The sequence below is a fragment of the Taudactylus pleione genome, unplaced genomic scaffold (assembly GCF_031769625.1).
Source record: "Taudactylus pleione unplaced genomic scaffold, aTauple2 ptg000363l, whole genome shotgun sequence".
Taxonomy (NCBI): Eukaryota; Metazoa; Chordata; class Amphibia; order Anura; family Myobatrachidae; genus Taudactylus; species Taudactylus pleione.
Genome location: NW_028284764.1, coordinates 1715249 through 1733558, shown reverse-complemented (window position 1 = coordinate 1733558; position 18310 = coordinate 1715249). Strand labels below are relative to the sequence as shown.

The following is an 18310-nucleotide window of genomic DNA, read 5'->3' as shown; positions in this document are numbered from 1 at the left end:
GGTAATGTGAGCCAGAGGCAGAGACACAGCGAAAGCAGAGGACGCAAACTGCAACCCCTATATGAGTGAAGGGCGGGCCACGACATTCTGACTATAATGAAGCTGTGGAACTACAAGGCCCAGCAAGCAGGCCAAGTTTATTCAATCTGCTGTTTCCCAGTTGTTGTAGAACTACCAGCCCCATAATGCCCTGCAGCCTCTAATTGAATAGGGGTAATAAAGAGACAGTTGCCCTCACAGTCTGATATCTCAGTTGGAGCAGCCATAAAATCAGCTGTATGTAAAGCAGCAATCTCTGGACAGGTTTAATGTATACACCAATGAAGTGTGTGTTTTATTGGCGGCTCTTCAACTGATAACCCATCTTAATTGGCTTTACACGGGCAGCAGCTATTACTAGACAACGCTCCGAAACCTCAACCGAGACCAAGAAAACATGCGCTCGCAGTCCGTTTCTCATCCACCTGTCATACACAAAACATGGCGTGTATACAGTAAGGATGACAGGAGGCTAGAACTGTAATAGGCGAGTGTGGGATGCATTGCACCACACGCGTGTTGTATGTGTGTTCTATTTACATGGCCCTGTCTGGATGGTCACCAGTAGATCGTTCTACAACGCACTTGTCTAAAGGGACGCTAACGTCAATGGTGTCCAATTTAAATGGGAGTCTACAACATTATCTTTAGAAACATTAAGATGCCTGCGCTATTGAGGCGCTCCGAGAGGAGTAGCGTACCGGATATTTCTTTCAAATTTTGCGTCTAAGTTGTATCACGGAATCAGTGAAAAGACGCACACCGTGTACTAGAGACGCTGGGCTGTGACTTTGAGCACGCAAACATTGGTTTTACACACATACAATGTCGAAGATTAAGCACAACGGAACTTGGCGCGAGGAAATCTGCGGCTATTTGTAACGAGTCCTTTTTGCGCAGACTGTCGCACACAGATGTACAAATGTCGCAATTCACAGTGTTCTGCGCAGCTGATCTGCTCAGGACCTGACATACCAAGAGGGGCTATTTGGCGTGCCTTAGTGTGCGAGGACACATCTGTATTAGATTTACAGTTTTTAACAAAAATATTCACTGTGTTATTTTTGGAGCGGAAGCTGTCGTGCACAGCAGTTTGTCATTCTCACTATATTGCTTAGTATTTAGTACAGTCTCTCATTAACGGATCATGTTATGTATAAGCCAAGGTAACCCGATAATGATAAATTATCAGCGCGCGGTGCCTCCTTCTGGGAGAGGTGAGACAGCTAAAGGCATTCCGGAATATTGTTACTAGCTGGGCAGATGTATATAACTGTATAATGGAGAAGAGGAGTCCGCACAGACGCAAGCGGCGGAGCGGAGATGTGTTACGTACAGTATCAGCACGCACAACATATAATAACAACCGGCCATGTCAGGCTGCAGCCCAATAAAACAGTCACAGCTGTAAAACAGATCATCTGGCACCAAATCTCCAGTATATTAAAAAAAAAAAAAAAAAGGGGGGGGGGGTGAAAAATGCTTTTATGGTCTTAATTTTTTCAGCGGACAATAAAAAAAGGAAATATATCATCAGCCGGCTCTAGAGCTGGTATCCAGATCTCACACATTCTACAGCACAGAATTTAAAAGTCACATACTGCACAACAGAGCGGTCCCCCTCTGCACAACAGAGCGGTCCCCCGCTGCACAACAGAGCAGCCACAACTTATCCTGTAATCTGCTCCCAACCCAAGCAATTGATTCCTGGCAAAACCTGCTCACTCCGAGCAGGCACAGTAACTATGGTGCCACCATGCTACTAAACAGGACATATCAGTTGTTAACCATAACACCATTAATCCACTGTCTACATGCAGCGCAGCAATGTGTTTGCACCAAAACAGAAATATAGTCTAGTCCAGGGGTTGGCAACGTATGGCACTCCAGCTGCTATGGAACTACATGTCCCAGCATGCTCTGCCGCAGTTTTAGCATGCGTTAAGTGCAAAACTGCGGCAGAACAGGCAGATATATGTAGTTCCATGCGTTGCCTACATTAGCCTAAGCTACAAATTCATTAAGGAACAGAGGCACCAATGAGGCACCAGGCACAGCTTCATGGTTTCAACTAAGTGGAAAATGTTGAACTAATAAAAGTGATTCAATGATGTAATGGCCCTTTATATAATAAGAATGTGCAGCAAGCATACCCTGAGCAGATCAGATACATAAAAAAGAGGTGTATAAAGACTTAGAAAGGAGGAAGGACGGAACAGGAACTTATTACACCGCCTCCTGATGCTGCGCCCTCTCTTATTTGTGGAGACCACCGACGGCTGTGTCTCAGAGGTCAGGAAAATTCATTTACTAGCACTATCCCTCAATATGTACCGGCAAAATGCACAGAAATATAAATATAGTATTTAAAGGGCAACTAGATCCATCAATTTACATTTTTACGTATGAATCACAAGATACAATGCACAGCTCACGTTCCACTGCAGGTCTGTTAAAAAAAAAAGTAGAGTCTGGCTGAGTATATCATTCTCATTTAGGGGTCTAGTTACTAAGCAGTGTTAGGAGGCAGAGTGAAAAGTGATAAGAAAGTGATAAGGTGCCAGCCAATCAGCTCCCAACTGTCATCTCACAGGCTGTGTTTGAAAAATGACAGTTGGGAGCTGATTGGCTGGCACCTTATCACTTTCGTATCACTTTTCACTCTGCCTCCTAACACTGCTTAGTAAATACACCCCTCAATTACAAACAGCAAAAGCCACGTAGCCAGTCGGTAATATGATTTGGATATAGGACAAAACAAACAAATGGCAAAGCACGGCATGTCAGTTATGACTGCCGCTACATCATTGGCCACGCCTGTGTATTCGGATACACCAATCGGTACAAAGCATTTCTCTTCAAGAGGAGACTGTAAGCCAATCATCATGCATGCAGCACATCCCTTCCAGCACTTAATAAGTATTTATAGCGCACTAAACCACCCCTTCGTAAACTGCAAAAGCTGAATGGGAAAGAATCAGGAGCCTGGGAGGAGAAGAACAGACATTTGGGGTGAGTCTGTGGACCTGTTGGTACTATGGGAGCAGGTGATAGCTGGAGAACGCAGTGTGACCACTCAGAGCCTAAAATAGTTGGTTATAAAGACCCACAGGTTCTACTCACTTACATTAGAGAATTAGGTGCAAAATAGTGTGAACCCGCTGTATGGAAACATTTCCAACCACATTTATCAGCGATGAAAGGACTTTTACAGTTTAGGTTTAGCCGTCCTATAGAGATTATCTGGTCACTTGTAGGGTGAAACTAAAACTCATAAGAAAACAGAATTAATTCACTAGGAACCTGCGACATCGCACGACTATCGCTTCAGCCCACGACATGGCGGCTCCTAACGCACGGAGAGGAGAGAGTTCAAAGAAGATTACAAGAGGGCGTCTGATTTTTGTCAGTATATGGCCCTTTAAGAAGATCACCTCTAACTGCCCCTTTAAGAAAACAGTCATTTATCACCGTAATATCTCTTTAAAAAAAGTTATTTCTGGCTCTCAGAGATATAGACGTCTGTCTGTGACTGGGGGATAATTCACCCCTGCGATGATTGCTGGAATAGATCTGCCAGAGAGTGGATTACACCGAGGAATGACACACATTACACACCTATTACACACATTATTTCTCCATATATACTGGTTAACAAGCTGGGGTTTTCCCTACAGTGTAAAAAAACAACTAAGAGACTTCATCCCTGTAACACAAAATAATTGCAATTCCATACAGCAATTGCGTACCCGCCGATTGCTCGCTGCCATTCGGGATAAAACCAGCTGTGAAAGTGCAAGCTGAACGATTAATCGGCTTCACATGTGTGGTGTCTGGAGTCTCTGCGGTGAGCGAGTGCCGGGGGAACCATCTGGGGAATGGGTCACATGATGAGAGGCCGCGATGTCTCACTCACCAGGCAGAGCCAGACAAAGATCACTGACCATCTCGAGTCACTCTCCACAGCTAGTTATCATGGTAACCTTGGCTATGAACGCTATTATGGTGGACCCCTGACCTAAACACAGTGCCAGCCTAACTATTATACGGCCTGTGGAATCATGGACATAACAGTGGAATTTTTGCACTCTGCTACAATCAGTTGTCTTCAGGGGTCACATAATTCGTTGATCGGAAACCATTTGTGCACAATTAAATCGTCTCCATTGATTTCAAAATAAATTCACCCTGTCTGTGAGAGTTTGCTTAGTTTCCAAACTAGAGCTTCATCATGAAGATCAAAGAATGTTCAAAGCACATCCAAGAACAGCTTACTGAAAAGCACCCACCATGAGAAGAACATAAAGAAGATTTCAAGACCTTTATTAAAAGCCCCCTTCCCAATCCATCATAAAGAAACAGATAATATGGGGCTACTGCTGCCTGTCCTAGACAACGGCACTTGTTAGGAAGAGAAATAGTCTACAGAACGGTTGCCCAAGTACTTCCCAAATCTGTTCTTTACAGGAGGGAGGCAAAAAGTCAACCACTATGGAAGAACACCCCGAATACAGGAGTCTCGCATATTTGGTGGAGGAATTTTTTGTGTTCCGATGAGACCAAGAGGGGAATTCAATTAGAGGTGAAAAGCCATATTCGCCTGTTTTTTTGTGAAAAATTCGCCAAATTCAATTCCAGGACAATTTCGCCTAAGTGGAAACAATTCTCCAAAAATTATTCTCCAATCAATAGCTGGTGAAAAGAAATGTAAAATCTTTATTTTGGGGTGCAAACGTGGGGAAACAACTCAGACCCCTTGGGATAGCCCCCCCCAAAGGACAAATACACAAAAAAAACAGAACTAAAACCTAAGAACACCCCGAAAAAGACATGTCATTTTTGGGGTGTAAATTTAAAAAGTGGGGGGATAAACATTAAAAGTAGCGAAAAAGACTTCTTGGGGGTTCCCGTGTATGGGTCAGGTGTTTTTGGGATTGTTTGTGCATGCAGCAGGTGGATTTTTCACATTTTTTTAAAAGTTCACTTTAGAGACATAAAAACATGCTAGCACCCATTCTCATGTACCCCAAATTTGACAGGACTACTTCTTTTCACCAAAAAATACAGCTTTATGCCATTCTTCACCACTTTTACAAAAACGTTAATAGCAAGCAATTTACACAACTTAAGTACCCAAAATAGTTTTATTAGGGCTATTAGTACACATCTATAGTGATTCCCTATGTTATTAGGACTATTAGTACACATCTATAGTGATTCCCTATGTTATTAGGACTATTAGTACACATCTATAGTGATTCCCTATGTTATTAGGGCTATTAGTACACAGCTATATAGTGATTCCCTATGTTATTAGGACTATTAGTACACAGCTATATAGTGATTCCCTATGTTATTAGGGCTATTAGTACACATCTATAGTGATTCCCTATGTTATTAGGGCTATTAGTACACATCTATAGTGATTCCCTATGTTATTAGGGCTATTAGTACACATCTATAGTGATTCCCTATGTTATTAGGGCTATTAGTACACATGTATATAGTGATTCCCTATGTTATTAGGGCTATTAGTACACATGTATATACTGATTCCCTATGTTATTAGAGCTATTAGTACACAGCTATAGTGATTCCCTATGTTATTAGGGCTATTAGTACAAAGCTATATAGTGATTCCCTATGTTATTAGGGCTATTAGTACACATGTATATCTATGTTATTAGGGCTATTAGTACACATGTATATAGTGATTCCCTATGTTATTAGGGCTATTAGTGCACATCTATAGTGATTCCCTATGTTATTATGGTTATTAGTACACAGCTATATAGTGATTCCCTATGTTATTAGGGCTATTAGTACACAGCTATATAGTGATTCCCTATGTTATTAGGACTATTAGTACACATCTATAGTGATTCCCTATGTTATTAGGGCTATTAGTACAAAGCTATATAGTGATTCCCTATGTTATTAGGGCTATTAGTACACATGTATATCTATGTTATTAGGGCTATTAGTACACATGTATATAGTGATTCCCTATGTTATTAGGGCTATTAGTGCACATCTATAGTGATTCCCTATGTTATTATGGTTATTAGTACACAGCTATATAGTGATTCCCTATGTTATTAGGGCTATTAGTACACAGCTATATAGTGATTCCCTATGTTATTAGGGCTATTAGTACACAGCTATATAGTGATTCCCTATGTTATTAGGACTATTAGTACACATCTATAGTGATTCCCTATGTTATTAGGGCTATTAGTACACAGCTATATAGTGATTCCCTATGTTATTAGGGCTATTAGTACACAGCTATATAGTGATTCCCTATGTTATTAGGGCTATTAGTACACATCTATAGTGATTCCCTATGTTATTAGGACTATTAGTACACATGTATATAGTGATTCCCTATGTTATTAGGGCTATTAGTACACATCTATAGTGATTCCCTATGTTATTAGGACTATTAGTACACATGTATATAGTGATTCCCTATGTTATTAGGGCTATTAGTACACATGTATAGTGATTCCCTATGTTATTAGGGCTATTAGTACACATGTATAGTGATTCCCTATGTTATTAGGGCTATTAATACACATGTATAGTGATTCCCTATGTTATTAGGGCTATTAGTACACATGTATAGTGATTCCCTATGTTATTAGGGCTATTAGTACACATGTATAGTGATTCCCTATGTTATTAGGGCTATTAGTACACATGTATAGTGATTCCCTATGTTATTAGGGCTATTAGTACACATCTATATAGTGATTCCCTATGCTATTAGGGCTATTAGTACACAGCTATATAGTGACTCCCTATGTTATTAGGGCTATTAGTACACAGCTATATAGTGATTCCCTATGTTATTAGGGCTATTAGTACACATGTATAGTGATTCCCTATGTTATTAGGGCTATTAGTACACATCTATAGTGATTCCCTATGTTATTAGGACTATTAGTACACATCTATAGTGATTCCCTATGTTATTAGGGCTATTAGTACACATCTATAGTGATTCCCTATGTTAGTGCATCTTTTTCTGGGGTACAGACTGATTTCCCCAATTCTTTCAGTACTTTTCACCTGTTCCGCATTCGCCTATTTCCGTGTTCGCCTGTTTTGCAATTGAATTAGGCGAAAAGCGGGGACGAGCACGGAATATATTCGCCTCTGAAACAGGCGAATGAAGCGAACAGTCGGACAGGCGAAAACTTCGCCTCTAATTGAATATGGCTCCAAGATTCAACTGACTATCATGCACACTAGATGCTGTGTTTGCTGCAAGTAAATAATTGTATTGTTATAGGAGTATGCTCTTTACTCTGAAGTGTGATGATGGGAACACAGTGCTACGAAGATGCGTCCAGGTACTGGAAAACCAGTTAAAACAAAAAGACATCATGGATGGAGGAAAATATAATGAAGTCTGCAAGAGTTCTAGGACTTGGGAGAAGATTTATATTCCAGCAGGATAAAGATGCAAAGCCCGCAGGCGATAGCCAAGTTCTAGTGTCTCAAGTACAAAACAGTCAGCGTCCTGAGGTGACCCAATCAGTGAGGAGGCCTCATTGTCCATCACAAATATGGGAAATGATTACAAATTAGCTGCTCACCCCCATCCAAACCTAGCGAAGCTGAGACAATACCGCAGGGAAGAACGGGTGTAAACAGCAGACTCCAGATGTGTAAGGATGGGAGAGACCCACATAGACTCACAGCAGTCACTGCAGCTTCTACCAAGTATTAAACAAATACTTATGCAACATTACAAAGCACTGTGTGTAGGTGAGGGGTAAAAATCCCATTATAAATCCATGATGGAAGATAATGTAATGTTAAATATGTCAGAGGTATATTTAATGCCCCTGCATACACAACAATGTAAAAATAAGAGTTATGGTATAACATACCTTTGTTAACTCTTTTTCTTCGGGGTCCATTACGTCCACAGCAAATACGTTGGGGGTATGTGGTTGGAGTGATCCAGGCACCAAACAGTTAAAAACAAGCTCTCAGCTCCCAGGATGCACTGGGTCCTCCCCACATACACCCCGCCCCCGGCTACAGGCAGGCAGTCTGTTACCAAGCCCAAGCAGGAGAAGGCAAAGGAGAAGAAGGAAGAACCCTTGTTCTCTAGAACAATTCTCTCACCTGTGGACCCCATGGACCTCGAAGAAAAAGAGTTAACAAAGGTATGTTATACCATAAGTATTATTTTCTTCTTCGGGGTCCATAGCAAATACGTTGGGGATGTCCCAAAGCAGTTCCCCTAAGGGCGGGGACGCTCCTGTGTCTCAGAAGAAACGAGAATCCTACGCCCGAAGGAAGCATCCTGAGGGGCAAAGGTGGTAAATGCATAGAACTTGACAAAAGTGTGGACGGAAGACCATGTGGCTGCCTTGCACAATTGTTCCACAGAGGCGCCCCAGTGAGCCGCCCATGAAGGTCCCACTTACCGTGTAGTATGCGCAGTTACTGAGTCTGGCACCACCAGATCGGCCTGTGCGTATGCCTGAGCAATTGCCATACGAAGTCATCTGGCCAGTCTGCTTATTGGCTGGCCAGCCAGGCTTATGACAGCCATACAGCACAAAAAGAGAATCTGACTTAATCAAGTTGCTGGTGCGATCCACGTAAATACGTAGCGCACGGACAACATCCAGAGAAGCCTCACCTACAGAGAGGCCTGAAGTCTGAAAAGCTGGGACCACAATGTCTTCATTTATATGAAAAAGAGATACCACCTTAGGAAGGTATCCCGCCTTGGTACGAAGTACAGCTCTATCCCGATAGAATATCAAAAAGGGAGAGCGGAAAGAAAGAGCTGCCAAATCAGAGACCCTGCGGGCAGAGGCGATAGCAATAATAAACACTCTTTGCTGTCAACCACTTGAGGTCTACTGATTTCAGGGGTTCAAACGGGGGAGCCTGTAAAGCCCTAAAAACTAATGACAAATCCCACGGGGCTGCCGGGGGAACAAAGGGAGGCTGAACCCTTAGAACACCCTGAAAAAATGTCCTTACATCAGGCAGCGGGGTGATCTTCCACTGAAAACAGACCGACCATGCAGAAACCTGAACTCTCAGGGTGGCCAGACGGAGACCCCGCTCTAAACCAGTCTGAAGAAAAGGAAGCACTCGAGCGACCCTAAACACCTTAGGGTCATATCTTCTCAGTTCACACCACTGAAAAAATGAGTGCCAAATTCTATAATAAATGCGGGCAGAGGATGGTTTTCGTGCCCTCAACATTGTCCGTATTACAGAATCAGAAAAACCCTATGTCTTTAGGATGGAGGCCTCAAGAGCCAAGACAGACGAGGAAGATTCGGGAACAAGCAGGGACCCTGTATCAACAGGTCTGGCCTTAGCGGAAGAGGCCACGGAGTGTCTATGGAGAGACTCTGTAGATCGGTGAACCAATGGCGTCTGGGCCAAGTAAGAGCTATCAGTATCACCATACCGCTTTCCTGCTTGACCTTCCTGATGACCCTGGGAAAAAGAGCCAAAGGTGGAAACTGATATGCTAGTCTGAAATTCCACCTCACTGCCAGAGAGTCTACAAATTCGGCCATCGGATCCCTGGTCCTGGACCCGTACCTGGGCACCCTGTGGTTGTGCCTTGAGGCCATGAGGTCTATTTCTGGAAGCCCCCATCTGTGCACCAGGCTCTGGAATACCTGTGGATGAAGAGCCCACTCTCTGGCGTTTATATCCTGCCGACTCAGGAAGTCCGCTTCCCAATTAAGGACTACTGGTATGAACACGACTGATATTGAAGGAAGGTGACGTTCTGCCCAGACGAGACTCTTTGATACTTCTGCCATGGCCGCCCCACTCAGTGTGCCTCCCTGATGATTGAGGTAGGCTACCGTGGTGACATTGTAGGATTGTACCTGTACAGGCCTGCCCCTCAGTATTCCCCGAGCCTGCACCAGCGCTCTAAATACTGCCCTCAGTTCTAGGACATTTATAGACAGAAGACTCTCTGCCTTTGTCCATCTTCCCTGAAAAATGTGCTGACCTGTCACCGCCCCCCAGCCATGAAGGCTGGCATCGGTCGTGATTAGTACCCAACCTGGATCCAGAATGGGCGACCCTGGTTGAGACGGCACGTCTGCAACCACCACGACAGGGACAACTGAACCTCTGGTGAGAGATGGATCATCTGAGACTTTATCGAGCGGTACTCCACGTTCCAGAGCAAAAGGATCAACTGCTGCAATGGTCTGGAGTGAAATTGGGCATATTCCACCATGCTGAAGGTGGACACCATAGACCCCAGCACCCGCATTGCTGACTGCACAGACATCAGCCTGTTGTGAAGCAATTTGCGTATCCGCAACTGCAGGGCCGCAAATCTTGTCCTCCGGCAGATATATTCTCTGCGCCAGGGAGTCCAGGCGTGCCCCCAGATGTACCATCTGCTGCACAGGAAGAAGTGACGACTTCTTCCAATTTATGATCTGGCCGAGACCGTGTAGACAGGAAACTCGTCAGTCCGAGATGATACTGCAACTCCTGTGGAGACTGCCCCAATAACAGGAGATCGTCCAGGTATGGCAGAATTCTGACGCCCTGGCGTCTGAGACATGCCATCATTACTGCCATAACCTTGGTAAACACCCGAGGGGCTGTTGACAAACCAAAAGGGCAGTGCCTGAAACTGGAAGTGTTTCTGTCCAACAGCACCATAAAATCCCCCTGTTCCATTGCCAACACAATCGACCGCAGTGTTTCCATACGTAAGCTGGGCAGCCGAACAAATATGTTGAGGCCTTTTAGGTTCAAAATAGACCGGTAGGACCCATTTGGTTTCTGAATAATAACCTCTCCGTAGTTGATGCCCTGGAACCGGGATAACAACGCCTGAGATTAGCAGGGATTGTATAGCCTGTTGGAGGGCCAAGGACTTTGCAGAACCTACTGCCTGAGTTATGCAAAAGAACCTATGGGGAGGACTTCTCCAGAATGTCAGGGCGTATCCCCGGGAGACAACTTCCCGAACCCAGGCGTCTGTTGTCGTGAGATGCCAGGTGTCTGAAAACTGAAGAAGTCAGCCTCCTACCCTGGGATCCCGCAGGGGGAGGCCCGCCCCATCAGGCCACAGGCTTATCCTGGGACCTGGAAGCTGGACGTTTGTTCGGCCAAGGTTTCATAGAAAGTGGTTTTCTGCTAGAACTGGTTCTAGCTGAGGACTGATCTCTAGCCTTCCCCTGTGGCCGAAAGGACGACCCTTTAGGTCTGGCAACAGATGCTGAGGGTAGACCAGCCGTTTTAGAGGCTGCCACCGTAGCCACAATCTTGTCCAGTTCCGTGCCAAACAGAATACTTCCCGTAAACGGAAGGGAATCTAAGGCCTTCTTGGACCCTGCATCCGCTTTCCAATCCCTTAACCACATGGCTCTGCACGCCACAACCGAGACAGCCGATGCTTTAGAAGATAATATACCAGCATCCAATGCTGCCTCTCCCAAATAGGATGCAGCTTCCTTGACATAACAAATAATCTCCAGCTGTTCCTTGGATAGCTCTGGCAGAGCTTCTGCCAGTGTCCTCATCCATTCTTCAATGGCTTTGGCAACCCAAGCCGTAGCCATGGCTGGGCGAGTGGCCACTCCTGAGAGCGAGAAGACTGCCTTGAGACAAGCTTCAAGTGTCCTATCCGTGGAATTTTTAAGAGAGGATGCAGACGGTATGGGTAATGTGGCACTCCTTACCAGATGTGCTACATGCACGTCTACTGATGGTGGAATTTCCCATTTAGCACACTCCTCCGACGGAAAAGGGTATAAGGCCGCAACCTTTTTTGTAAGATGGAACTTCCTTTCCGGAGAGATCCATGCTTCCCCCATAAGTTCCGACAGGTGTTCAGATTTGGGAAATTCAGCCATCACCACTCTCTGGCGCTTAAATACAGGCGCCTTTCTTTGCAGTGGTTCTCCCTCATCTATGTTCAACACAGCTTTGACTGCCCTAATTAAAAAGGGACATCTGCTGCTGAAAATTTATCCCCATCCTCTCCCAAGAGAGATTCTTTTGAGGAATCATGCGCCCTCATCAGAGGGTAATGAGGAGCACCCTCATCAGAGGACGTACCGACATCTGTGGCCTGGCCTGCGTGCGAGGCCGAACGCCTTCTGGTCTTTGGCTGCACTGGTCTAGCCGCTTGTAGCGGTTGCTGAAAAGCTGCTGAAGATAAAGCCATGCCCTGACCTGAGTGTGCATACATGTCCATCCAAGATGGAAGAATAGGGGGGCATAAACATGGCAGGTTGCAGCTACTGAGGATCTCTCAACACTGGGGCTGCCAATCGTTCCGCAACCTCTGCCATAATCTCGGAAAAAGAAGCCCAAGGGGGCTCTTGTCCAGAGGCTGGTAAGCTTGACTGATGACTCCTTAAAACAGTGACCACATAATCCATTGTGTATGAAATCCTGTGGGGATAACCCCACTTTGCAGGCCATACATCACACCAGCACAGGTGCCTCAGCCACCTGTCTTTCAGATTCTTTACACATAACAATGATTTTTATGCAAAGTTCTGAGCACACGTGTGACAATGTTTCACCCCAACTTCCCCACACACCTGTAGTAGAGGGTTATAAGGAGAAACAGTAGTGATAGCTCCGACAGCAGGCAAGGCGCCGGAGCTAGAGAGGGCACTTCCGTGCGCGCCGAAGGTGTGCGCGCATACCCGAAAAGGGGGCGTGGCCATTGAAAAAGGGGGTGTGTCTTTTCGTCACTGTTGGGACGCCGTTACGGACACGCCGGGCAGCCCCCAAGCGCTGCTGACAGGGAGAATAGATGCCGGGCTCATGCGCCCAGCGTCTATTCTCCGGGGGTGACCGGGTCATCGCACATTTCCCCACCCACGTGACACTGCAACCCGCGGGTGAAGACGGCACCCGCAGGCTGTGAGGGCAGGGTGCTTTTTGCCCTCTAGAAGGAGGGCAGGGCGCCGCGCCACGCTAAAACAGCCTAGCGGGAACGCTAGACATAAAAGGCAACAGGTTTCAAAGTCACATGCAATGCATAATATATCCCCTTATATGAGAATATGCATCTTAAGCTCTTAGTCCACTACGAACAGCCTCAGGCCTAGTAGGATAGAGCGCTCTGTATAACCAGTCAACGTGGGAGAGGTATACAGGGAGAGTATACAGGGAGACTGACCCAACCTCCTGAGTGCACAGCCACCAAGAGCACCTGAGAGTGGTCTCTGGCCGACTCATATAGAGGGAGGAGCAACCCAGACGTGGGAACCTTGAAGAGGGCCGGCGTGAGGGTTGGGGGAGGGGCCATAGGGGGAGAGCGAACCTCCCCTATGCTGTAACGATCCACCCGGCTCACTGACATGGCCGCCGCCACTGGCCCCCGGGCTGTCAGGGAATCCATCAAGTCCCGATGGTCTAGTGTGGGAGGCAGTCTACCTGGCTCCTCACTACAGCGTTCCCCCGGCCAGTCTCCACCGCCGGAGGACGGACCGCCACGTGGCTCCGGCATTAGCGGCCACCAAAACCACCTTGCCTACATCCCGGTTGCAGTCCAGGGCCCTGTGCCTCTGCCGAAATCACTGGCTTTACACCAGTGTCGCGGCGGGAGTAGATGGAGCAGCGACCCGGGCGTCTGTCAGACGCTTAGCTGCTTCCGGTTCCTCATCCACAGCACGCGCTGCTAGCTCAAAAAAACCCAAAACTTCTTGCACCAAACAGAACAACTGTAGCCGGGGGCGGGGTATATGTGGGGAGGACCCAGTGCATCCTGGGAGCCGAGAGCTTGTTTTTAACTGTTTGGTGCCGGGATCACTCCAACCACATACCCCCAACGTATTTGCTGTGGACCCCATGGACCCAGAAGAAGAAATTTAGGTATACTGCCCCTTTAATACAAAGATTTCATTTTGGTCGCTTTCGATCTCATGCAGTCGCACAGTTACACTTTCCACCGGAAATAAACAAGCAGCTTGGAAATGACCGTTCCCTGATAAACGGAAATAAGCAGAGAAGAGAGGAAACTATTGGCGCAGCTGCTGCCATTATATACTGTACAGGGTCTTCACTCGCTATTGGCCTCAAAGTTTTTCTAGTAACTTTTAAAGTAATTGAAGTCATTTAGTGAAATGTGTCACAGATATACCTTGGTCTATGAGAAACATGTGGCAGTCATAGCAAGCGTTGAAAGAGTTCGCCATTAGCGTCCAGGCCAGCTGTTCACACATTCGCAAAGTGAAGGCCAACTGTTCACCACCCTAGGGACGTATTTAATTAGCGACGAAAACGGCCGTTTTCGGGGGGGAAAGAAACGGCGACATTTTCGCCAAAAAACAGGCGAAAAAAAAACTGGAGAAAAGTTTTCTCCATCCCAGACCAGGAGAAAACCAAAAAAAACCCCAGCAAAATCCCTATATTTGGCTAAACATGTGGGGATTTCTTTCAGAACCCTTTGGACATCCCCCCTAATGATAAATTCCTGGAAAAAAATTGTAAGTTGCGCACTTTGTTGAAAAACGACCGCACAAATTTTGGGCGGAGAAAAAAAAATTGTTGAAAAAAAAAAGATCAAAAGCTATTTTTTTTTGCCAGAAAATTACTGTTCCACGTAAATTGGGGGTACGTTAAAATTGATGAAAGTATATTTTTGTGTCGTAAAAATGCAATTTTCAAAATAGTTAAAAAAAAAAAAAAAACGCCTGCTGCTACGTGCGATATTTAAAACACTTGACACATCCATACCGCCGCCCCCCCCCCCCCGAAAAATCAGACCCAATACTGTACATTAAAACCATTTTCAACAATTTGTTTTTTTTTCGCTGCAAAATTTGTGTCGTCGTTTTTCGTCGAAAGTACGCAACTTCCGAAAAAAAAATTCCGGTAATTTATCATTAGAGGAGGTTCGAAGGGTTCTGAAAGAAATCCCCACACTTTTAGCCAAAAATAGGGAATTTGCATTTTTTTTTTTCTCCTGGTCAGGGACGGAGAAAATTTTTCTCCAGTTTTTTTCGCCTGGTTGGCAAAAATGTTGCCGTGTTTTTGATGAAAAATGGCCGTTTTCGCCAATGACGAAAACAAGGTCTGTTTTCGCCGCTAATTGAATACGGCCCCTAGTCAGCAGTTCAGTCCAAAATTCAAATAGGGAAAACACACCAACTGCCAGTGAGAATATAGCTAGTGAGGATGCCAGTCAGGACAGAACTAGTGAGGGTGGCAGTTGGGGTGGTTCCCGTATTTGAATTTTGGACTGCGCCGCAGCCTCACCTCTGGAGCCGCCACTGCTAGTCAGTAGGTATTCCGGCTTGTGACAGTGGTGGTGTTGTACTGTGGTGCCCACATTCATCCTGTCTGTGTGTTACGTGCCGATATGAACCGGTACACAGCTGAACGCCGCGTATATTTATTGTCCAGACGTACTGGAAAACGGAGCCGGTAAAGGCCTGCCAAAGACAATTGAGCAGTTTGGGGGTCAGAAACCACCGGTAAAATTCACCTTTCGGTATCTGGTGAAAAAACTTTGGGGCCAACAGCGAGGGAAGCCCCCCGTATAATAAAAGCTCCAACACAATCCACAACTCTGCGGTATATTTACCTTCAGTATTTTACTCATCATTATCACCAAGACTGAGCAAAAATATAAAAGGCTACTCTCGGATGAAGGGCATTATTACAGTGTTAAATAGTCCCATATTTTGGCAGGATTGTCCCAATTCTTGTGTGAGAATAGCACTGCAGGGTTGGGAAGAAGTGGAAGGATTGGCGATCACGAGTAGCGTTTATTTTGCTTTTTAAAATTTTGGGAGATAGGAGGTCTGTTCAAATTATATTTCAATATGGACAATTCTTCTACTTATCTCCGATGCAACCATACCTTGTACAAAGAGAAATCAATGACTGGTGCGAGTAACAGCAGAAGCAACGTTCAAGCCTCAAACAGTCAGGTTACAGCAGCCACAACGCCCACATGCTGACAGGACTATCCGGTGCGACAGTCAAATTAAAGGATCACCGTCACCAATTGGCTGAACAGCTGGATCACAATGCGAGCATGTCTCCTGCCGCTGTAACCTGCACACACAAATGGCGTGCCAGCTTGTATGCATCAGACTGCAATGGGCACCAGCGGCGGCCAACGACCCTAAACACAGGCCAACGGGTTCGCCAGTCACCCAGATTCTCTATCTTCAGCAAATCATCAGATGTGACATTTTAAGAAGACAGAGGTGCTTATGGGCATGATTCAGAGCTGAACGCTCTGACCAGAGCGCTCGCTCTGAATCAGGGCCCTCCTACCTTTTTTTGGAGCGTCCTCATGGACGCTCGCATAGCTGTGGGTCGAGCGTCCATGATGATGGTCGCGATGGTCTTGACCATCGCGACCGCCGGGCTTGCGACGGAGACCCTGCGGTAGGGTCTCGCTGCCGCAAGCCCTGGAGTGATTTTGGCTCTATCAGAGCCAAAATCACTCCCACTGACATCACTCGTGAGGTCAGTGGGGCCGTCTGGCAGGCACGCCTACCAAAGGGGGGCGTGCTGTCAATCAACATCGACAGCACGCCCCCTTTGGTGCGAGACCCGGAGCGATGGTGAGCCCGTCGCTCGCCGGGTCTTTTGCATGCGCATGACGGAGCTCCCTCCGTCGTGCGTATGCGCAGTGGGGAACATCGACCCACTTGCGAGCGTCCCGCCACTCGCGAGCGGGTCTGAATGACCCCCTATGTAACAGTGGGCCAGGTGCATGCAGTGCCGAGAAGCCGGCAAAACCAGATTAGGTTTCTCTTTTAAATGATTGCTGCTTTAAATGTACGGGCAGACTCGCCGGCGTTGCATCCATGCCTGCACCACACAGGACGTTACATACAGTAATACTATGGATGTAACGTAGCAAAAAAATTTTTACTTTTCTTTTGGAGGGGAGGGGGAGGGGAGAGACAAGGGGAAGTATACAAGTTCAATTAGTTTTAGCTATTATCTGCCCAGAGTGGAGGTAGCCATATTGTGGATGGATCACAGTCTGCAAATAGACTGGGAACTAGGGCCGAGTGTTACCACTTTCGTGTATTAACAGACTGACAAAGAAAATCTTTCAGAAAACCCTCAATGATAGACCTGCATCATCTTAGAAAGACTAATCTTCTCTATCACCCAGCAACGCAACATGGAGGACACACAAGTCAAACATCAGAGGACATCATCATCTAAATAAACGTGGAGCGACCTCAAATGTCAACGCGCTCTTCTGGTTTCTACCCCATAGAATCTCTGAAGACAAAGATCTAGAACTGCCGTACTCCAGGTCACGGACGGTCTTACCTGTGGACATAGTGGAGCTGGTGGACAGAGTCGATGGCCATGACCATTTCGGCCAAATAAAAACGAGCCATGTCCTCTGGAAGCCTGTCCTCAAACTTGCTGAGCAACGTGAGGAGATCTCCTCCGACATAGTAATCCATAACCAGATACTGCGGGAGAGAAGAGGGACAGCGTTAGGAGACGGACAACGGGATATCGCCGTAATGCGTGAAACCACGGCTCCAGTCCACTTTGCACTTTCCCAAAAGAAGCATCGTCCATTTCCTATTGTCAGGGAAACGCGCAATGTCAGCGGGCCAAATATAACAACCTGCGAGATGCGGCAAGTGGTGAGATTGCGGTGATTTAGCAGATAGACTTAAAGCGGCAATATTTTAAAGGCAAAGCCAACCTGGTCTTACCCTCAAAAAAATATGACACTTTAATACTAGCAGGAAAATTGCAAAAATGTCGCCACTTGCTGTACGTCACATGACAGTGGGCCAGCATGACACTTTCCGATGCCGCCACTCGCCGTCCCACGCCCTCCCTGAAATAAAAGGAGCTCAATCAAAATTTTTTTTTTTTTTTTTTTATAGTTATCTCGTTGTCGAGCACCATAATTCTAGAGCTAAGGGCACAGGTCAGCAAAGTTTTTACACTGCTAGAACACTTGCTGACTGTGTCTCCTACCTTAGGCACACAATGTAGCTGCCATTAAGTAAGGGCTTTAAATAGATAAAGAAAATACTAACATGTAATAGGTACTTTGTGATACGGTATTAAACAATATGTCCATGTTAACCCTACAATTACCCTCATGATTTTCCTTACGTCTGAAAATTGTGGCCGTTCTAGAAATGGAAGTGTCTGCTGGACTTGTCGTGTATAATAAAGCATTGGCGTTCGTATGTATTAAGGAAAAATTGGTGGATTTTAAACAGTAAATGAAGCAGGGTTTCAGGTTCTGGCGTATAATATAAAAAGTTATATA

The 18310-nt window shown here is 45.8% G+C and overlaps 1 protein-coding gene across 5 annotated transcripts in view; it reads right to left on the bottom strand.

Annotated features, from left to right (window-relative positions):
- The window catches only part of CDC42BPA (CDC42 binding protein kinase alpha), a 289477-nt gene that overhangs the window by 165524 nt on the left and 105643 nt on the right, over positions 1-18310 (bottom strand). For all 5 annotated transcript variants that reach the window (XM_088444439.1, XM_088444443.1, XM_088444441.1 and 2 more), the window contains exon 5: positions 17338-17486. In XM_088444439.1, the coding sequence (XP_088300565.1) occupies positions 17338-17486 (149 nt within the window). The remainder of the gene's footprint in view (positions 1-17337; positions 17487-18310) is intronic.